Here is a 23,441-nt window from a genome sequence, read left to right on the forward strand (position 1 = left end):
GTGCTGTTGTGTTCCCTCCACCCCTCCTCTCTCTATTTTCCATGGGAAATACTCAGGGAAGAGATGAGGTAAGAACATACCAGCCCCACCATGGAAGCACATAGTCGGGATGGACGATACCACTTATTTTCTTTTCTTAAGTACTTTTAGGCCAATTTGATACCAAAACCAATATCTCTACTGATTACCTACAGTAATGCTGTAGTAAAACCATGGTCAATTGTATCAAAACCTTGTTTACTGCCAAAACAACAACAAAAAAACATGGTAATCAGTCGTGGTTAATACAATATTACTACAGTAAATCTATGGTAAGTTTTCATAAGGGTATCATTTATTAACGAGAATTAAAGGTCATTATAAATGTTTTAACAACTCTGAATTTAAATAAACCTGTAGGCTACAAATGGTCACACAAGCCCATTATAATACATGTAAATACATAAATCCAGATGCTGTTTTTCTGCCATTACCTCAGGAAAGCACTGCTCCCTCTTTGAACGAGCACTATGAATGAAAAGGTGAGCACTGTCTGACTGCTGGCGTATTTTAGCATTTATTTGCGTCAAGATGAACAGAAGAAAAAATAGTTCCGGTGCCTGTTCACCGATTCGCTCACATAATTCTTTTTCCACTCCGAAGCTTATGAGATGCATTAATATTCATGCAATCGAAATAATAAGACCACTCCTTAAAAACAAATTTAGAATCGATATTTTAGATGAGGATCGATATACTTCTACCACATCAGTACGAAAGTATCGATACTTTACGATCGATCTGCCCATCCCTAGCACACAATCACAACCTGAAATGTTTGGATAGGCACATATGCACGTTTAAACCCACTTATCCGCCAGTTTAGATATATAGCTATTTTTAGGGCTCCAAACGTCAAGCAACGACACATGAACATTTTATTCTCATAAAAACAGGTCCTCAGAGCTTTTGCATGTGCAGTAGTTTGCTCTAATAGTTTTTGAAACGTTCTGCATTGTTCTACAGGAGTGATGTGAAAAAAACTTCCTCCGCCTCTAAATCTAAACACTGACCCCTCCGTTTCATCGATAAGGTTTACAAAAAATGTATTCATACAAAGAATTGGTTGGCGATTTAGCGCAGGTAGTGTTGTTCTGTTGCCTCTGGTCTAGTAGAAACACAATTTATAGCCATACTCTTACAACTTAATGAATAGGTGCGCCCCCTTGCCGCAGTACAGCTGTGTAGATCTCATATTCCTACGCCCGAATCCTCTTTTCACATAATCTTAAATATATCTAAAATGTTCCAGGATTAAGCTCGCAGTCATCTTAAACGATAACAAACTTAATATCTGTAAGTCACTGTAAGGTACGAATTCATTTTCTGTTACAACAGCAAAACCAAACGGCACGGGATCTAGTTTGTCTGAAAGCGGCAGGATACGTGGTGTGTGTCGGAGATTTTATAAGGGCTTGAGTGACGCCATCTTTCCCGTGTGCTGGTGCTGCGCGCACACTCTTACTCAATCTCAGCAGGAGCTGCGGGTCATCCCCTCACATTTTCTCAACGGATTGTCGCCTTTATTCGTGTTCAAGTATTGAAAAGCTAAAACGGAATATACAGCTTTTGACACAGGTACATGTTTGGGCAGATCAAATGTGTGGTTAGTTATTTTATGGCATGTTTTGACGGTCTTACTGCAGCTGTGGGAAAATCAGGAGGCGATCAGGAAGCGGAAATATGACTGCAAAAATCACGACCGCATTCCGCCTACATGCACATTTATTACCGCTGATGTATCAGACTGCGATATTCTAAAGGTTTTTATGAATGAGAAACGGTGTGTAAAGCTCCGAGTAAGACATTGAAGCTGGATAAGTGTTCTGACTGTGTAAAATCTCCTGTTCGGCTGGAAATGTATCATTTTCATATACATTTTTATCGTTTGTTTTCTCTGAATTTCTTGTTTTGTCAATTCAGTTAAAAGTTGTTTTGCAATACCGTGGGTTTGTTTTAACTGTTCCAGCTGTTGATGGAAAGTTAGTCTACGGTCAGCTAAAGCTGTCTTTTTTATAGTGGCCCTTTTATAACAAACCTAAATGTTTAACGCTCTTTGTCTGTTTTGCTGATGACTTTTGTTGCCATCTGAAATCTGGAGGTTATTAACACTGTAGATTCAGTCCTGCTTAACGGCGTGACCAGCTGTATCACTTTGACTTATACACGCCTATGGTGTGAGTAAAATCTTGTTGTAATGGTACATACTGCGAATATGACCCATATATAAGTGTCTCCGTAAGAAACAAAGGCATTTAAAGTGTTTGACCGTTGAGAGGAAGTCGAGGAGGAGCTTGAGTGAAATCTGACTCTGTTAGAGCTCTACTGATGGGGGTGCGCATACCCCCAAAACCCTTCTCCCAGACCATAATCCTTCACTTTTTGACATTGTATCCAACTGACTCATGCTTTTCTACACCATGCACATCTGACACGTCTGTCTAGAGGTGGGTGTTAGCTGATCAGATTCAGTAAGTGACATTATTGCATCCTGAAAAGATTCTAGATGTGTTTACTTTAATTGTGGAGGTTAATGATTAGAGGTAAAGGCTTTGTTTTTAGCTCAACCTGAAATGCCACAACTGGCAGTGGCTTTGCTAATGATTCACTTTGCTTAAAGAAACCCAAACATATGTGCCTTTCCCCTCCACCTATGTCCATTGAGTGTAACTTACTGCTTGAGTGGAAGGCATATACATCAGGTATTGTATTGTTATATTTAATCCCTGTTTAAAGTTTCTGTTCCCAAGTCAGCTACTTGTCTTGTTTGTTACTTCGCATAACTAAGGTTTTGGTACATTTTGTGGTTTGGTAGATTCTGGGGAAGGAGGGTTGCAAGGAATGCACCAATAAGTTGATGACAATTTCAACCCTTTACTTCAGTCAAAGTGAAGCTCAAAATTAGTTGGGAAGCATTACCACGTATATAACTTGACCAAAAACATCAAATGCACCCTCATCATTTAGTGTGTCAAGGCATTTAGGACACTTTGTTTACACTTTAGTATAGAGGTTCTCATTACCTGTATTTGCCATATGATTTTGGTTGCACAGTTGCTTTTGGAAATGAATCAGGTATGTAATGTCAGAATGCAATGTGCCCAGCCAAGTTTAATGCCTTGTGCAGACTGGCTGTTTCGGTAGCTCTCACCACAAATGACACATTTGGAGCAGATTTGCAGTATAGGTTGTTACTGGGATCTAGCAACCAAGGCGATCTTTTGAAATACTCCACACAATAGGCAGATTTCCGAAATCTAATGCAGGTGTTGAAATCACTATCTAAGCTGCATGCCCCCCTGGTCACAACAGGCACTTATTCTGAGCCATTGGGGTGGTATTTAAATTTGCATGTTGTCCGAATGCCAAGGATTGCAAACAAATGCCTCAGTCTTCTCAAGCCTCCTCGGGTTACGTTGGAGGAGATTGTCGTTCAGTATGGAATGGACACAATGTTTGGGAGAACTTTTGGTTGCTGATCTATTGCAGTTTTTGCCGTTACCTTTGGGTATTTCAGGTAATATGCAAACAATATGCTCATTTTGGATTCTAGCTTATTTTATTAGTAATGTAAGAGCTCCAGCCTGGGTGGGTAAAGTGGAAAAATGACAGAAGAACAAGAGGTTGAGTCCATGCTATTTTATTTAGCTGGCCTGTGATGTAGACACTAGTATTTCTTGAGAATGCTGACTCTGAAATTCTTGTTGAGCTAACATATGCATAACTTAAATTTGTGTGCGGAGCTCCAATTCAGAAAAGGGACCATGAGTAATGAATGATTATTTAGTTCATTTTAGTAACATCTTGTGTGGATGGTACATCTTTCTTTTATTATTTTTTTAATGTGGCCAACAGTACATTAAGTTTCCAATTGATTTCTGATGTGCATCTTGGCCAGGCAGTGAAAAATACACACATGCCAAGTCTCTCTGTGAAATAAGGCACTAGTGAGGGCAGCTAATTTAACAGCTCACACTCAAGTTGTTCTCTTTATGATTGTGGTCTCTCACAGGCCATTTAGCAGGTTATATATCCCAGCAATGGACCCTTCAGAGTGAAAACTGACCCATCTACTACATTCAGTTTGACGACTTCAGTGACCCAGACAAACCTGCAGTTGTTTGTTTGTACTTTTTAATCCATGAGCAGTCTGTTGTCACCATGTTGCGTGCGAAAAAGCAGTAATATCGCAGGGTTTTAGGGCTTGAATACTGCTGGGTTTATCTCCCCAATTGACTCCAGATGTTGGGAGCCTGAGACTGCGCAACTCGCGGACTGCTCTGGAACTTTCGGCAGCCCCAGGCAGAGTGCCACAGCAGCACTGTTTTACACATCCCTTTATCAAACACACTATACATGCTTTGCATTCACAATACTGACAGCTGTCTGCTGGAGGAGAGCAGGACATTTAGTGAATTTTGCTGCATTGAGATTGAGATATTGAATGCTTTGAGTCAGTTCCGTTCTCATCCTGGACCTAGTTTGTTTTGGCATCTGGTTTGTGTTTGTCCAGGTGAGAATTCCATTAGTAAAACTAATGCATTCACAACACTAGGGTTGGAAACCGAGAGCCAGTTCTCATTCAGAACATATATATTTGTGGCCAAGCAGACCATAAACGGTTTGTGAATGCATGTTCTTCTGCTGATGCGGAAGGCACACCATGCTAGATTACTCCGGATTTCCTGTGATACCATTCAGCAGCATTGCAATGCCGCTATAAACAAAAAGATTAGTGTTGGCCGATTGCTGAATAAATGACTCCTGTAATTTCTTTTTAATCTACAATGCAAAATATACAGTGTAACTAGGGGTGTGCATTTTTGAGTAATTTTGTAGTCTAATACTCAAACCCACAAAGAACAAACGATCGATTACTCAATTAAAATGTCAGCTAAAAATTTCAATTAAGACATGTATATATTTTGTTTTATTCACAAACGTTACCAAAAACGATTTCAAAATAAGCTAACTTAAACTATGCGCTTCAAAAAATAAATAAATTAACAACATGCATTCATTTGCATTTGCACTCACCCAGAGCTTAGACAGAAACCAATACTTACAGCATTATGGTAGCACACATATATAAACTCTGAGTCTACATAAAAGCCTATCATATTTTTGTCATTTCACATGTTATTATTCAGAAAAACAATTGTTGAAAGTTGGCTTTTTTAAAAAAAAAAAATGCAGTCTGCCCGTGTTCAGATATTTAACGCACATACTGGTCTTATAAGCTTCCGAGTAGTGCTGAATGATTTGGACAAAATCTAAATGCAGTTATTTTGAAAAATATTGCGATTTTAATTGCAATATGATGAATATAATTTGTTTTAATTCCATTTAACCAAAATGTTTTGCTCATGCTCTACTGCCAATATATTATTCTAGAAAGGGTATTCACACTTGAGTCCTCTTAAAAAGAACCAAAATAAATAAATACATAAAACTGTGAAACAAAGGAAAAAAACATTCACATTGCATCTGTCCGCAGTGTACCTTTTTATGTCCAATTAGTAAAAGGGTCAGCCCCCTTTTCATCAAAACCAGTGAACTTTAAAATTATATTAATGTAATAATAAATAAATTATTGAATAATAAATGTTATTTTTTGTATTTAATAGTAATTTATGAATCATTTCTTGCTTGTGGCATTGCTTTGCAGTCAAGTTAAAACTTTATTTTGGTGGAAACTTAATTTGGAAGGGAAGTGAAGATTCTGTTTGTAGTGGAGTTTACAACAGACCTTTTAATGCAGTAAAATGCCCTCATCATCCCTGCTGTACATAAAAACACCATCAAGGGGCTTTTTTAGGTTTGTATAGTAAATTGTAGCGGCCAAACATTTGATAAATTATGCAAATGTGCAATTAAATTGAATCTGGAGCGCTTTAAATGTAATGCGCTCAGCACAGGTTAGCACACCAAACTGAACTGAGCACATCTGTCAATCAGAGCACCAGGTAGATAGATAATTAGTTTATTTAACACCAAACTGCTCTGAAACCATTAAAAACACTGAAAATCATGAGCATCACATTAACTTTGTGTAATACACTGAGCCTGTTTACTTGCGTTTAAGAATGCATATACAGATTTCGATTTTATTACGATTAATCCATTCAACCCTATTTCTGGGTTTCTTGTACTGCTTCACATTTCCTTTCCACCATAAAAACAGTATGCATGCATGACTCCAACAACGGAATACCAATAGTGTAGCACTCAATAAGAATCAAAAATATTACAAGTCTCCTCTCATCCAACACCTTGATGAAAAACATCTACAGCACCCCTCAGTGTACTCAAGTGTAACTGAAATGTGTCCAGAGGTAAAGTACAGGATAATTTAGCATTGCCCACGGCAGGCAAATGCGCAAAGGAAAATTGATTTGCGATATTAGGGTCCTGTTTTTAATAATCAGCTAGCTGGTACAGAACAAGTACTCAATTATTTGATTACTCTTGCACATCCATAAGTGTAACCAGTGTAATCCAATTCCCGAACAAATGGAAGGAAAGGAAAAACGTAATGAACTGCAAGTCATTCATTAAATCATGTCCAACTCTAAATGAACCAGGAATTGTTACTGTATTATGTGTACTTGAGGCTTGTGAGACTTAAATAGGATAATAACTGGATGTATGTTGATATGACAGTGTGCAGTTTAAGATACACATTGAATTTTATAATTTGCAATATTTTATAAAATATAATGAATTATTAACATCTTAATTCAAATGTGTGCATAAAGACACCCTTTGCAAGAATCTGTAATGTTAAAATATGAAATCATCTCAGCATTTGGTAACAAGCTCCTGAGGGCAGTAAATCCAATCAGAATTTCATTATTTCCAAATATTTATTTATTCAAAAGTTTTGAAAGAATCTTTAAGAGTTGTAATTCCTGCTTAATCAACAGGGTCTGCTTTTGCTCTAACAAACTGGATTTTTTTTATCTTTTACATTTTGATTAAATTCTATTCTAAACTTTTTGTTGACAATGTTAAATCATAGATGCATAGTCATAGATGTGAATTAGGCTATCCTGACTTGTTTGGCATAGTTTGTGTATAATTAAAATGGTTCCATAAAAAAATGAAATCTGTATGCCAGTCTAGCATTTCCTCACTTGACCTGATTCAGCTCCTGAACCGAAGAGGCTGCTTTTGAGAGCCAATTCCAGACAAAAGCGAGTGTGTACAAGACTTGAGTCGAATGTACAGGGAAAGTTATTTTTGTCAGACTAATTGCCAAATCCTTTCTGTATCATACAGTTAAACCTCCTACAGTGTTATTCCATGTGCACAAAGAACTGCTGAACAGCATAAACAAATGGTGACGAGAGTAATCAAAACTTTTGAGTAGAATAGAAATTGTTTTTTTTTTCTTCAGCACACAAAAAAACTTCCAGTGTTGAATTCAACCAAGTGACATTTTTCATGCTGTAACATGTTTGTGTTTTGTAAGACTTGATTGACTAAAGGGAACAGTATGTTTCGATAACAGACACAATAGAGATACATGGGCATGATACATTGAGTCTCAAGGGAACATGAGCATGTAGGACGTATCGGTGAGGAGCTGCATTCTGCCTGCTGACTCAGAGAGGAGTGTTGTACATCTGAATAAAGGAGGTAGGTTTAGGTTCTGTGTTATGGTAATTCTGGAGTAGGCCTCACAAAAGGAAAGGAGACTGGGGCCCCCCAGACAGAAATGCTGAATACCATATCCCGTCAGTAGGTGTTAACTGCTGATGTTGATGGAAAATGGGCAAAGAATATCATGCGCATATTGACGCTGAAGATGTGTGGTTTCTGTTCTTAGTGAGCACATTATAGAAGGTTGTATAACCCTTTTGCACGTAAATGTGTTCAAAATCCTCCTTGCTGTGACGAGATTATAGTTGGACATTTTAAGTGACACTAACAGTCATTTACTCCAGCTTTATCATGCTTGTTTCATTGTTCCATTAGAATCACTTTTTTTTTTATTCCTCAGGGGGTTTTTGCAAAACATTACATACAAGTTTACAATGATACTTTAACGTTGACACAGATCATTTCCTAATGACATCTTTTGACTTGAGTAGCCAAAGCATGCACACTTTTTCTATAATGGAGAATGGGCTACAGCAACCCCCAAATCACTGTATTCTTACAGAGTTCCTTTAACGTACTGTTTATTGTTTGTTATGAGCCCTTTCCGGGGTGTATCAAGAGGGACTTGCAGATAATAACAGTGGTTGTGTGTGTAATGTGGCACATCCTGTCTTGACTCTTTCATCCCAGCTGCAGTCAGGTTAGGAAACAGAGAGCCTTCAGTCAGAACACTGGGGCTTGTGTGTGCTATGAACGTCCCTGGAATGTGTGTGTGTGTGAGAGAGAGAGAGCGCGAGAGAGCGCGAGAGAGAGAGAGCGCGAGAGGGATGGAGTTGTGTTTGACCAGTGTATGATTGTGTGAGATTTGGCACTGAGAATGTGAAATTAACCATGGGTGCTGTGTGTGTCTTTCAGATTAGGAAACTGTGCTGGCTGTGAGAGTCATGGCGACCCAACGTAAGTTTTGCTGTTTGTCAAACATTTCTGCTAAAGTCTACATGAAGGCATTGAGAATTTTGTTAACTGGTTTTACTGAAATTTTAAACCGATATTTACGGTTTCCACTTAATCAGTTATCAGTTCTTTAAAATCAGGTTTACTGATTAAATAAGACCTAGCCCAAAACTAAGACGAACTTGCATAGTGGAAAACAAGTTTTGCAAAGTTTTACTTTCCAAAAAGCAAAGAGCCTTGGATGTTGCGAATAAAATAGTTTTTATTATTTGTAGATAGTGCAATAAAATAGTTATTATTGTATCTACTCTATTTTTCTGAATTTAAATATTTTTTTGTCATCTGATTGGTCTTGACACTTATAGTTCAAAGTGACTTATGTCGGCCGGTCAGACACATTGCACACCAACAGATGAAAACATCAGTCATAGAGACTGTAGCAACATTTAAAGTAGCACATTCAGAATATTTTGCTTATTAAAAATTTTGTATGCAGCAGGTTTAAATATTCTGTCCAACATAACATCACTGTGTTAACAAACAGAATTACTTGTACACTAGGGCTTCAACTAATGATTATTTGATAATGGACTAATCTTCATTTATTATTATTAAGATAATCTAAAGATTGGTTGAATTCACAAAACTGTTCCTTTCCTTGTACAGCTTAAATGTATTGTTCAAAAAAGTGCAAAATTATCCATCAGGGATGGAGTAGGACTAAAAATCAGCTCAGCACAGGGCAATGGTGACACCAGAATATAAATATTAATAATTCTGCTTGGCCGAAAATACAGAATTACGTTAGAAACATATGTTTGCACACCGTCACTGATTACATACATTTTAAATTAACCTTGTATTGTCCTTGATATTGTAATCCCGATTATTAATGATGATTAATAGATTAAATTACTGTGTCACTAAGCAGGCAACTGTGCTTATATGTTCTTTAGAATATCAGGTGGTTATGGGCTGCAGTTCATTTTAAGCATTAATGTAATGATGTTTGTTAATGTAACTAAAGGTTATTATAACGGTATATCTATGGTTTACAGTGAAGAAATATGTAGGTTCTTTCTGAACTATTGACAAAACCAGTTTTAACTTTAGTCAATGTGTCATGTAACGGGTTTATGTATACACATCCTCACACATTTAACACTTCCATAGGGTGGCATAAAAATAAAAAAATGCAATATGTGTCTTTACTGCTTAAAAAATTGGTCCACAGACAGTAAATAATAATATTTGACATTTAATAATCAACCTGAACAGCCGATTTAGATTGAACTTCCTTACTGCATTTAAAATCCCATAATCTTGTTCAGTTGCGGTTGCACTGTGGAAAGTAAGATCAGCCTGTCTGCGATTTTGTGTGATTCGTTAAAATTTAAATCTACCAACAGCAGTTGTGGGTAAAATATTTGAGCAGACACTATAAACAATGATGATGGTGTCTGAAATATGAAGTTCAAGACTTTTTCTATGTCCAAAACAAGCTACTCTGTACATCAATACAACTGCTTTTTTTCTCTTTTTTTTTTTTCCTCCCCAATTTGGAGTGCCCTAATGTGCTCCAAGTCCTTGTGGTGGTGTAGTGACTCTCCTCAGTCCGGGTGGTGGTGTAGTGACTCTCCTCTGTCCGGGTGGCGGAGGATGAGTCTCAGTTGCCTCCGCGCCTGAGAATGTCAACCTGCGCATCTTATCACGCGGCTTGTTGTGCGCGTTACAGCGGAGACTGTAACGACATGTGGATGCTTCATGCTGTTCTCTGCGGCAACCATGCACAACTTGCCACGCGCCCAACCGGGAGTGAACAACATTATAGGAGGAGGTTACCCCGTGTGACTACCCTCCCTAGGAACCGGGCCAATTTGGTTGCTTAAGAGACCTGGTTGGAGTCACTCAGCATGCCCTGGGATTCAAACTCATGAACTCCAGGGGTGGCAGTTAGCATCTTTACTTGCTGAGCTACCCAGGCCCCCCTTTTTGTTTTTAAAAGTTGTACATAAAAATCGAGCAACTTTTTTAAATATTCAAACTCCTGTTCTGCACTCACAAATGCTCTCATAATAATTGTAGTGGTTTAAACAACACAATAAATAACTTATTTAGACCCTTTCTGTACCTTGATTAATAAAGCTCAGGGATCATTTTAGTTTTGTCGCGTTGCTCGTTTGTGGGTCGTTTACCTATAATGAATAAAATGGAGTGGCGTTTAACAAATTGAAAATAATTAAAAATTTCTCACCTTTGTTGTACAGCTTCTTTTTGAGTGTCAGGTGATGTTTATTTAGCACAAATGTTCATGTGCCATTGCAAACCAAGATGAAATGTACGTTAAAGCAAATATCTGGACGTCAGACTATTCAAAACTTGCGCATAAGGGTTGTGGTTGTCCTTACTGATAGGACTGCACTGTAGAATCGCTGTGTCTCTGATTAGCCATTGCTCAATGCACACGTCTGGGATTGGTTAGTGACTCAACCACTGCAAAAACACATTCTAAATAGAAACCATTAACGCAACAGCAGTAGACCTAAATTGAATGCTGTAATCATCAGTTTTCACGATTACATAGTCGTGAGTCATAATAGTGATACGTTTTCGATTAATTGTGCAGCCCTAATTGTAAGTTTTAAAATATTATTGTCACTGATTACATATTTCTAAAAATTATTTTCAAAAATACTTCTTTAATGGCAGCTAAATCCAGTAAAATAATATTTGCCATACTATAAATTAACTGATGAGGAAACATGAATGGACTACAAAAATATTGTGCCAGTCGGACTAAAATGGGTTTGTGTGTGCAAGCAAACAGCGTTTATATGTTATAAACAGATTTGTCACTTTTTTTTCATGAAACACAAACAAACTATTAAAAAATGATCACTTAAATGATTAATTAATGCAAATGCTCCCAATTAAAATGAGCCCAAATACAGCATGATACCATGCATAGATCTTAGGGTACACTTCACGGAGCAACTTTACATGCAGAGCAGCTTAAGGGACATCTCCTGGATCCTAATGCTTTCCGAATGCAGCCTCTGTCAGTCTATAAGTGTGACTTCTATGCTTTTTTTTTTTCTTCTTAACAACATTGTTTTGACCAGGTGCGAGTTTATTTCCAGAAAAATGATGAAAGCAGAAATAAAACAACAGTTAAACATTTATTAAATCATTGGTTATAAGACACTTGAGCATAAAAATTTGTATCGTATGGGTCATAAAAAAACATAATACCGGTCACATAATAATTGTAGCCCATTTCAAAAGTGTAGTTCAACTTATATCCCTGCCTTCAGAAATCTACAGTTAGGTTACATTAGATTATAGAGTTTGAGTTGATCCATTATTGTATGTCTGTGCAATGCAAGTTCTGCCTACATTTTATTTTAAATAATCTGTGGATGCGATTTAAAGATGTAATTTCTCTTCATGTGCAGCAGATCTGATGGAGCTGGATATGGCCATGGAGCCAGACCGCAAGGCTGCAGTCAGTCATTGGCAGCAGCAGTCATATCTGGATTCAGGTATCCACTCTGGGGCCACCACAACTGCCCCATCCCTGAGCGGCAAGGGCAACCCAGAGGAAGACGATGTGGATAATCAGGTGCTTTATGAGTGGGAGCAGGGCTTTAACCAGTCTTTCAACCAGGAACAGGTAGCAGGTATGTTATGAATTTCTATTCTAGCCTCTTATTAGAAGTTCAAACATACAACTTTTACAAATGCTGCACAGGATAACAGAAAAGGAGAGGACCATGTTGTAAACAATCAAATACACAGCAATTTCAGTGTCAAAATAAAAGCTCCAGGTTAAGTAAATAGGACAAATATATTTTATATAAAACAAATATAATTCTCAAAATAATAATGATATTTCAATTTTATATTATAATAAAAAACGTGACTGGGTCCCACAATTATATTTTAGTATTATGCCATATTCAACTGGGTTCCAAAAATGTTTTTTATTTTGCGGGCAAGTAATGCTGTTAATGTATCAGCTAGTATGTATCTTTGTATATGGAATATAAATATAAAGTGCATAACAGTGAAAATGATTAAATGTAATTCTCCCTTGTGGAAAACATGCCATAAATATTTGTAAATAGATTTTTATTCAGTGACTATAAGCATTGTTTCTATTATTATGCATGGGGCACAGGTTTATTTGTGAGGCGTTTTGGACAGTAATTTTATAAAAACTGTTGCCGATTCTTTATGTTGAGGTGTCTGACAGATAAGAGATTGCTTTAATAAATTGTTGCAGCAGAAAAAAAAAACGTTGGATGCCTTGAACTGTTACATGTTGCACACCCAGAATAATCTTACATTTACACACTTTTGAAGCACTCTGGTTACATTAAAGTACATCACTGAGCTTGGGACGCGCATAACTGGTGTTGTGCCCTAGATTGGAGCGTCTCTTATTATATATGTCCTATTTTTGTGTATTTACCAGTATTATTATTTTAGGGCTGCCCTTATCCACATATCCGCCAGAAATATGGCCACTAAGATGTTCAGTTGTGATATTATATGCATTTTTTGAATCCATACAGTTGCTTAAGAAAACTTGCTAATAATCTCACCATCAAAAACTCACATGGCATCCCTATCTGTGACTTTAAAAATATTGAATCTACTTGGCTACAATGGCTGTTTGGATGGAATCCAAATCATTCCTCAGAAAACAAAAAACAAAACACTTTTGAACCATTTCAGAGCTAATGCATAATTATCAGGATATATATCAAATGTCGTATATAGGCTGAAAAATATCAAGATATAATTTTTGTAGCCATATTGCCCAGCCCTACATCTTGTGTTTCATTAGGAATATCTAATATACCTGATGGAAAGAATATAAATAAATATTAATAATTGGATATACGTTGGATAGAACAGGAAATGCATTTTACATTTTTATAATACATAGTTAAACTATTAGCTCACATGGGTCCTGGGTAAGATGTGACTGAGATAATTGCTTGTTTATAGTTTTTTATCATTGCTGTATACACATTCATAATAGAGCTTTGAAGTTATTTTGGTTAACTGTGCAAAGGCATTTGCTTGATATGTTACTAACAGACTGTACTGTGATTCTTTATAGACATCGATGGTCAGTATGCAATGACCAGAGCACAGAGAGTTAGGGCGGCCATGTTCCCTGAGACTCTGGATGAAGGCATGCAAATCCCCTCCACACAGTTCGACTCTTCCCATCCCACAAACGTCCAGCGCCTGGCTGAACCCTCACAGATGCTAAAACATGCCGTGGTTAACCTCATCAACTATCAGGATGACGCAGAGCTGGCGACACGTGCCATTCCAGAGCTCACCAAATTACTGAACGATGAAGATCAGGTGGGAATGGTTTTTTGAGATTGACAAAATTTGCCAGTGTTTTGACAATCCATCAGACTGTGTTAACTTCTTGTTTTCTCTTCTTCCATCAGGTGGTGGTAAATAAGGCAGCTGTGATGGTGCACCAGCTCTCTAAGAAAGAAGCATCTCGTCACGCCATCATGCGATCCCCACAGATGGTGTCGGCCATTGTGAGGACCATGCAGAACACTAATGACGTAGAGACGGCCCGTTGTACCTCCGGCACCCTGCACAACCTCTCCCACCACAGAGAAGGCCTGCTCGCCATCTTCAAATCGGGAGGCATCCCTGCCCTTGTGAAGATGCTTGGGTTGGTTCTCCTTCACGCCGTATCACAGAATTTACTCACCCTCATGTTGTTCCAAACTTGTAAAACTTCTGTGGAATATTAAGGGAGATGTTAGGCAGAATGTATAGTGAACAATTACTTTTGTTACATATTTTTTCCATTCACTGAAAGAGAATGGTGAATGATTGTGTCATTCTGCTTAACATCAACCTTTGTGTTCTTACAAAAAATGTCATACAGGTTTAGAATAACAGTAAATGTTGTGGGTATATGATGACAGATTTTTCTTTTTTTGGGAGAACTATCCCTTTAAGCAGACAAATGCACACCATAATTTGAATAACTTAAGTATTTTATCCAGCGAAGTTGTGTTAAAATTCAAGGTCCATCTCTGAGCAGGCTGAGTCATACTAAAATCTGCTGTGTGTGCGCTGAAGGTTGAATCCCATTATTTGCCTGTAGTTTGCTCTAATTAATATTACTGTGGTCTCCTCAGCTCCCCTGTAGACTCAGTACTGTTTTATGCGATCACAACTCTACACAACCTGCTACTGCACCAGGAAGGAGCAAAGATGGCTGTCCGTCTGGCCGGAGGCCTGCAGAAAATGGTGGCCTTGTTAAACAAAACAAATGTTAAATTCCTTGCGATCACGACAGACTGTCTTCAGATTTTGGCGTACGGCAATCAAGAAAGCAAAGTAAGAAATTTCAAGACTTTCAGTTTGTTCTCAAGAAGCAGAATCATCAAATATAGGCTCATCACAACAGGAGGTTTTGGAGTTCTCGGCCAAATGCATGCATATTTATTTTACGTTTTTTTTCTTTTAAAATGATATCCAATGTCACGTCACTGATCAGTATTGCTGCTATACTTGAAATTGATGTAGCACTCTTGCTTTGTGCTCTTGGCACTGGAATGTATGGCTTAAGCCTAGAGTACACTACATGACTCAAGCCTGTCGTCTTTGATGTCGTTGACTGGTCTGCGACCAGAAGTCTCAGATCTCATTTCGCGACAAGCCACAAAAAGTCAGAGATTTCAAACCAATTTGATATCTAGACGTCTTGTCATCAGGTGTGCACACTGTCCCGACGAGCGAGAGACCGACCATGAGCCACAGCCAATAAAATACTCGGAGAGAGCAAGATTAGAACAATATATTGGGAAGCAGAAGACAAAAAAGTATTAGAAAATAAAATAAAACTTCTCTACCCGCTCTATTATTTTCAGCTTTTTTTCCTATGCAAAGAGTGAAAATTGGCGAGAGCTGTTCTTTCATGTTTGTTGTCATGTTATCAAGAATAAACTGCGTGAGGTTGTGAATTCATTTTATCTTAATTTTAAGATTAATTTTGGGAAATCTGTTTGCTCATTCATAATAGAGCTTTGAAGTTATTTTGGTCTACAAACGACACTAAAGACAGCTGTAACAGCCGTTTTTGCCTGTTAAGCATGGATTTAAAGGGAAGTACAAGCTGAACGAAGTGTACGATCAAACATTTTAAAAAGCCAATGCATGAACAGTAGGGACACAGAAATTAGAAGCCTTCACATTAGAAGCTGAGGTACTGCACTAAAATAACTCTGAATTCTTCTCTAAAAGTCTGAAATCAGAGACTCTCTTCAAAATCCAAACACTAGTGGTTAGAAGAGACGACCAGGTATAGGGGTGATATGTGTCTCGCTTGAAACATCTCAGATCTTAAAACCAGGAATACACGGCTTCAGTCGAGGACAAATGCCATTTAGTTCATACACCCAGTTTGCGATAATTCGTGTAGTGTGCGCATCAGCACCGGCGGCAAACTAGACTGAGTCGCAGGGTGCTGATTGCATGTCATGTAGTGTACACTAGGCTTTAGCTTTCTTCTCTGATTTCAGCTTACACCAGGTTTCCCACTGTCATGAAAAACCTGGAAATATAAGGGCCAGAAAATGTCATGGAAATCAACAAAATGCTAAAGATGAGAATTTCTATAAATGAGGAAATTTCTCTAAAATATTTCATTGGCTTGAAATTGTTCTTTGCATGTAAAATTGAACCCTTTTTTTATGTCCGAAAGACCAGTAACATCCTGTAATCAAACTTAAACAGGTTTAAGCCTTGGTGCATGGACTACGTTGAACAGGACTTTAACCTGAGTATAAAGAAAATCACATAATTTGCCTTTATTTGCAGCTTATCATTTTGGCCAGCGGAGGCCCACAGGCTCTGGTCAACATCATGAGGATCTACACCTATGAGAAACTGTTGTGGACCACCAGTCGAGTGCTCAAAGTCCTGTCTGTTTGCTCCAGTAACAAACCTGCCATCGTTGAAGCTGGTGTGTTTTCTTGACTTCAATAGACAGTATACAACGTGTTTGCGAAGCAAAATTTAGCCATGAACCGAATGGTTATGACAAGATACTTTAAGCTATAAATAGGCCATTCTGGATGTTTTTCACCTTATTACAGGAGTGAATGATCACAAGCTTTGTGTGTGTCTGTTTTCAGGTGGCATGCAAGCACTTGGCCTTCACCTCACAGATCCCAGCCAGCGACTGGTACAGAACTGCTTGTGGACTCTAAGGAATCTTTCAGATGCTGCCACCAAACAGGTACAGATGTCTCTCACTCTTTCCCCTTAGCTCTTTTATGCTGTCTTCTGTTCTTCCTACATGAGCCCTCTCTTTCTGTCTCCCCATTGTTTCCATGGAGAAGACGACATTAGCAGAAGTAGATGTGCAGGTAACAGTCATTCCTGCCTTTGTCTGTGACAAGGGGTTGGGGGCTGTAGCCAGCACTGACCCCACACAGTTAGGACATCCAATTGTGAAAGAACTGTGTTGATAGAGCATGAAAAAATGCTACATTTTGTTGTAATGCCTGTGCCATGTACATTTCACCCAGCTGTTATTGTGGATTTTTAAACATCTTTGGAATATTTTGACAGTTCTGGAATGATTCTGTGTTTTTAAGTTTACCCACCCATGGTGGGCTTACAACATCATGTAACTTGTGGTAAAATGTTACGAATGGCTGTGACTGGTGATGTACAGGACTACAAAACCTGCAATTTGTATTTGATGTCAATTCTGTGTTCTGTAAAATATCATGTCTCAATTATGGATTCTTCTGGTCTGCAGGAGGGTATGGAGGGTCTGTTGGGCACGCTGGTCCAGTTGCTCGGATCAGATGATATTAACGTGGTGACATGTGCTGCTGGAATCCTGTCCAACCTCACATGCAACAACTACAAGAACAAAATGATGGTGTGCCAAGTGGGTGGCATCGAGGCATTGGCACGCACGGTTCTTCGCGCTGGAGACCGAGAGGACATCACAGAGCCAGCTATCTGCGCTCTCCGTCACCTCACATCCAGACACCAAGATGCAGAAATGGCTCAGAATGCAGTGCGGCTGCATTACGGACTACCTGTAGTGGTCAAACTACTCCACCCTCCCTCACATTGGCCACTTATTAAGGTATGCAATCATCCACCAATCAGAAATTACTTCGAGTTTTGTGCTTCCATTTTGCCTGAACTTTCATATCCAGCAGTCAACAGAAATGAAGAAATTGATGTTAGGGAGAGGATTTAAACTTGGGAATTAGGCCCAAGTTATTTATAATATTATAAAAAAACGTTTAACCACTTTTTAAATGGCTGTATTTTTTCCCAGGCCACAGTGGGACTGATCCGTAACCTGGCACTATGTCCCGCCAACCACGCCCCACTGAGAGAGCAGGGTGCCATCCCCCGTCTGGTGCAACTTCTGGTCCGTGCTCATCAGGACACTCAAAGACGCACCTCCATGGGTGGAACACAGCAGCAGTTTGTGGTGAGTCAGTAGTGAAACACAGACACACTCTCTCATGGTCAGCTGACTTTTTATGGACTACTTTTCACATTTGAAATTTTTATGTTCTCTTGATCAACTTGAAGGAAAATGTTGACTTTACAAATATATAATTATAGTATCCATCACTAAATCATAAGTTAAACTCTTAATATTGAGTGCATATAAGTAGTTTATGTGCTGCAGGCTTGATTTTCATGCATGCTGTGTCACAGGAGGGAGTGCGTATGGAGGAGATCGTTGAGGGCTGCACTGGAGCGTTGCACATTCTAGCCAGAGACATTCACAACAGAATCGTCATCAGAGGACTCAACACTATTCCACTTTTCGTTCAGGTCTGTTATTGAGAGCTCACATGCTCTTGATTATAGTATGCTACCAAAGTGCTCTATCTTGTATCTCCTCATGCTATTTTAATTTTTTTAGGCAGTTTTAGAATCATAATCCTATGAATTGTTCACTTTAGTTTGACCAGTATATCAGCCAAGGAGATGGCTGATATTTTGGCATTTTGAAATCATTTTCATTTGCCGCCTTGTGGCAGTTCTAATACATCATTTTATTTTTTTATCTGAATTGAGTAAATATTGTGTACATTTTCATTTTGCCATCATTAAATTGTATATGTCTGCATTATATCGACCATTGATCACCCTGCTCTTGAAATATTGCCATTGGAAAAACCCATACAGGTTGATTATTAGTTCAAATGTTAAATTGGTAAACACAGCATTTTATATCACTGTCAATATTTTTGTTTGTTAAATCTGTTATCAGTAACCATCTTAACGAAGTTGGCATAAATTCCTGCAAATTGGACATTTCACTCCCTTTCTGTTGTGCTGCAGTTGCTGTATTCTCCGATTGAGAACATCCAGCGTGTAGCTGCAGGTGTGCTGTGTGAGTTGGCTCAGGATAAGGAGGCAGCTGAGGCCATCGAGGCAGAAGGAGCCACCGCTCCACTCACAGAGCTCCTCCACTCAAGAAATGAGGGCGTCGGTAAGTGTGTGTGCTCCCTCTTAATAAGCTGTGTGTGCACTGACTTACAAATCATAATGCAATTAAATATAAATAATGGGAGCACACTGTGCCACTGCTTCCATATGTCTCAACAAAGTTTGGAGAAACAAGTTGAACTTGTTCAGAATAAATATGGAGCAGCAAATATGAATACAAACCACTATGCAGATTTAGTTTTTCCCCCCACTATGCTTTGTCCTTCACTGATTTCCACTGGAGGCAATGGCTGGGATGTGCAGTACTGGGTTGTATGTTTCTTCAGTAACACTAACAGCGCTATCTCTCGCCCACAGCCACATACGCTGCTGCAGTTCTGTTCCGCATGTCTGAGGATAAGCCCCAGGACTACAAGAAACGACTGTCTGTGGAGCTCACCAGCTCTCTGTTCAGAACCGAGCCCATGACCTGGAACGAGGTATGAGGGCTTATCTTGGATAAATCCGGCCATCAACTCTGGCACAAAGGCCTGCTGTAGATGAAGGCTACAGAATCTGTTATGGCAGATGCTACATACTTGTAAATTTACAGGGCAAATGATTCTTTATAACAAAGCATTAGGGTTAAAATGATCCTCAAGTTGAGCTGGGCAGTATAGAATGGTATATAATAGGGCTGAAACTATTTGTTGACATCGACAACAAAAAATTGACATTTTTTTGTCAAATAGTCGTTTGATTTCATTTTACATAACATGAGATCATATGAAACTGTAATGATGGCACATGAGAGCAGCACTGCAGCTTGCGCCTGACTGAGGAAAGGATTACACTGATCACAGTCTAGATGCACTGTAAACTTTCACAGCTTCAGGTGATGTAGACCGCAAAGTATGAGGGAATTATGCAAAAATACCAAATAAGTAAATACAGAAGCACTCCCATTGTGGAATAAGTGGAGCTGGATCACTTTAAAGGAAACACCCCGGCGTTACATCTTTAATGCAGTTATATTTAATGTGTTATAGCTTTATTAATTTTCAAATAATACAGAAGCAGATCATGTTAATAACTATAAACTCAGAAACTGGCATTTCTCTGTGAGGTCAGCGCCTCTTTTATGAGTTGCGTGAATGTCCCGATCTACATGTCCAGATCTACACCCGGCTGATGCACACTGTCGTGGGACGCTCATCCCTCAAGTGCGCACGCTTAATGCAGCTAAATTATGTGATGCTCGCGACTTATATTATGATTCAATACGTCACTGTACATTCTTATCATGAAGAAAATTGTCAACATGCAGCTTTATTAAGAGAGAGTTTTTTTTTTTTTTTGTGTTAAAGATGGATTGAAGTGAAAAGAAAGGTGAGAGAAACTTTGCCCCATTATACACTGCTACAAATTATGTTTTTGATTTTATTTTGGCTTGTTTTCCAATATAAATATCTCGTATAAAACTTCTTTAAAACAACGTAATGTTTTTTTTTTTAGCAACTATACTGCAGAAGAAAAAATTGTTATCTAAGAATTTTGAATATAATATTAAAAATACCTAAAAGTCCTTTAAAAAAAAGATGCATTCACCTGAGAAGCAGCATATAAGACATTTAGACTTGCTTTTAGAGAATAGATCTTGAATTTAAGTATATTTTGTCTTTAATAATTATAACCCCAAAAAATATACACTTGTATACAAAATACACTTACTGTATATTAAAGATGCATCCTTTTTAAGCAAGTCTAAATATCTTATGTTACTTCTCAATTAAATGTATCTTGTTTTAAGGATTTGTAGATAATTTTAAAATAGAAAAAATAATAATAATAAAATAATAATTCAATGAAAGAAATTCACTGCAAAACAATCCTATTGTTAAAGAAAAAAAAACTTTTTTTATTAAGTTTAATTCAGTAATGTCATTTTAGATTTTGTATTTTTTTAATAATTATTTTTTTTTCATATTATTAGCACGTTTAATACAACCTTTTTAAGTCCGGGCACAAGCTGAATAATCAGTTAAGAGCTAATGATTAATCGTTCTAATAATCATTAGATGCAGCCCTATTATATACATACCATGCAACTGTAGAAATGTCAATCAGTAGAGCTTCTGCTATATCGTGTTTACTGTGGTATATCCATGGCCTGATTTGAAAATTCTGACATGCAGGAAGATATACATGTATGTATGTTTCGGTTACATTTTCAGCAGAAATATTAATATAGTGATGTTCTGTTACCATATAAAATTACATGTACTGTGGTTATAAGATTTTTGTCACCGCCCACCCCTAGCCTCAAACAAAAGCTTTAGCACTGATCTGATACTCAGAATTGGAGGCTGAAGTAAAGAGTTTCTCTTCATGATCATGTTCTTATGCGTCTGTTTGCAGACTGGAGATCTGGGGTTGGATATCAGTGCACAGGGAGAGCCTCTAGGCTACAGACAGGATGGTGAGTTCATTATCACAGAGATGAGCAGAGCTTTCAGCATCAGAGTGTGATACTATTACTCTCTAATCCACTGCTTCATCACACTGCACCTACTAAACCTAGAGCAGAACACCGCTTAAATTGAGCCCCATCACATGTCGTGGATTCTATGTGGTTGTGCTGTTGTGAGCTGCCTGTTTTAATATGCTTCCTCTAACATGTGTGTGTGCACCCCCTTCCTTCCACTCTCATCCACTCCCCCATCTGCAGACCCAAGCTACCGCTCCTTCCATTCCGGAGGTTACGTGCAAGATGCAATGGGCATGGATCCCATGATGGAGCACGAGATGGTCGGGCATCACCCTGGCCCTGATTACCCCGTAGAAGGCCTGCCTGACCTTGGCCACGCCCAGGACCTGATTGATGGCCTCCCGCCAGGCGACAGCAATCAGCTGGCCTGGTTTGATACTGATCTGTAAATACAATGACTTTATAGGTGAGGCACCATGCTGAAACATGCACTGAACGTGACTGGCTGGTTTGATTTGTGCTGACAACACTGTGTGTGGGGGATTTGAAGAGCAAGAGTAAAGCACGCTAGTAGCGGAACTAATCTTAGCTGCATTCTGAAGTCATTGCCATCCTGTTTTTGTGTTTTTCTCCTTTTAATCTGATTTAATCTTTTTATTCCCCTCCTCTCTGCTGCAGCTGTATCGTCTGATCTGAATGAACCTGCATTGTGATTTTGGCCTGTAGAGTTGCTGAGCGGGCTCAAGAGAGTGGGATAGTTTCTCTGAAAGTGCCTGACACACTAATACAAGCTGAGTTTCCTATGGGAACACATGCAAGTAAAACTTTTGTTCTGGTCAAAGTTGGTCGGAATTTGGTGTGATTGACAGAAGAAAGCCCAAAAAGCAAATCCTAAGATGGAGTTTTCAACCTTAGCCTTGCCTGTATTTTTATTACTTTTTATTTTTAAAAGGATATTTCAGTCTGTAATGGTACTTATCTAGCTTGCTTTATGATATTCGTCTTTTATTTTGCAGAACTTTGTATTCCTTTTCAACTGTCTCTCTTTCACTCTCTCATAGTGTTGAGTTATAGTGGTAATGATCCATCAAGATTTTATCAAGTTTATGGTGTAGAACACTAATTAATCAGTTGAATGGTATTCTGATCAACTGTAACATTGTGTAGCTTTTGTATAAAACCAAGAATTGGAGAAGTCCAAATATCAGCTCTCTTGCTTTAATAAATCACAAATGTTCCAAAGGGTTTGCAGTCAGTTGGGGCCAGTTTTGTTCATCTTTCTTTCTGTCTTGTTCTTATTTTGATGGTAGCTTTAGAAAGGTTTTTGAAAAGAACCCCTAATTATTGTAGCCTGCGATGTTGGTTGGAGACTTGGTTATGACCTGGCTAAACAATAAAGTGGACAAATGTATCTCTGGTGTGGCCTTTTTATTATTTATGTAAAAAAAATATTAAATACATACAAGGTGCTGCCCTAAGAAAGAACAATAACCAACTAAGATAGATACTGGGAATAAAACATTAGGAAAGTGGTTTAATGTTACTGAAGTGTTACTACATTTGTGGGTGGTTTATGGAGTGAAATATTACTTGAGTTTCAGATAAAAATCACAAATGTAAATATATACATTAAATACCAAAAGATAAGCACAGCTTTGTAGAGTCTCAGTTCTGTCCAATGCTCTTCAGAATCTCTCCAGCTAGTGATTTCACGGTCATGTCTGATTGGAGCCTGGACAAGAGAAATGTTTTCAATTAGGAGTTAATTTAGCTAATTCAGTGGTTCAAACATTAATTGACCATAAGAATGTCATGAAGAACTGATATATTGGGAATGGATTATTAATTATGGGTAAATGCATTAAGCATGCAGTGCATTAGC

The 23,441-nt window shown here is 38.2% G+C and overlaps 2 protein-coding genes across 7 annotated transcripts in view; one reads left to right on the forward strand and one right to left on the reverse strand.

Annotated features, from left to right (window-relative positions):
* Positions 1-1,461: 1,461 nt before the first annotated feature.
* On the forward strand, positions 1,462-22,974 carry ctnnb1 (catenin (cadherin-associated protein), beta 1). Of its 6 annotated transcripts, none has more exons than XM_052143339.1 (17): positions 1,462-1,617; positions 8,560-8,601; positions 12,057-12,278; positions 13,730-13,983; positions 14,076-14,314; positions 14,790-14,991; positions 16,474-16,618; positions 16,791-16,894; positions 16,998-17,024; positions 17,423-17,761; positions 17,960-18,118; positions 18,352-18,471; positions 18,985-19,135; positions 19,450-19,571; positions 21,490-21,550; positions 21,800-22,025; positions 22,238-22,974. In XM_052143339.1, exons 2-16 carry the CDS (start codon positions 8,589-8,591, stop codon positions 22,006-22,008), a joined length of 2,367 nt encoding a protein of 788 aa, XP_051999299.1. In that variant the 5' UTR covers positions 1,462-1,617; positions 8,560-8,588; the 3' UTR covers positions 22,009-22,025; positions 22,238-22,974. The 6 variants fall into 6 exon arrangements, with proteins under 6 accessions (XP_051999299.1, XP_051999295.1, XP_051999301.1 ...); XM_052143335.1 differs by having other exon boundaries at positions 12,054-12,278; positions 22,238-22,973; XM_052143338.1 differs by lacking the exon at positions 1,462-1,617 and adding an exon at positions 2,432-2,486 and having other exon boundaries at positions 12,054-12,278.
* Positions 22,815-23,441, reverse strand: part of ulk4 (unc-51 like kinase 4) — a 199,602-nt gene continuing 198,975 nt past the window's right edge. The window contains exon 37 of the mRNA XM_052143329.1: positions 22,815-23,291. Within this exon, the coding sequence (XP_051999289.1) occupies positions 23,225-23,291 (67 nt within the window). The 3' untranslated portion in view covers positions 22,815-23,224. The remainder of the gene's footprint in view (positions 23,292-23,441) is intronic.

This window comes from Xyrauchen texanus, chromosome 15, assembly GCF_025860055.1.
Source record: "Xyrauchen texanus isolate HMW12.3.18 chromosome 15, RBS_HiC_50CHRs, whole genome shotgun sequence".
Lineage (NCBI taxonomy): Eukaryota > Metazoa > Chordata > Actinopteri > Cypriniformes > Catostomidae > Xyrauchen > Xyrauchen texanus.

Bases quoted from the DNA above. Each gene is read 5' to 3' on its own strand.
- ctnnb1 (XM_052143335.1), top strand. The intron at 14,315-14,789 runs GTTGGTTCTCCT...TGGTCTCCTCAG, and splicing joins GCCCTTGTGAAGATGCTTGG to CTCCCCTGTAGACTCAGTAC. The intron at 16,895-16,997 runs GTACAGATGTCT...TCCATGGAGAAG, and splicing joins CAGATGCTGCCACCAAACAG to ACGACATTAGCAGAAGTAGA.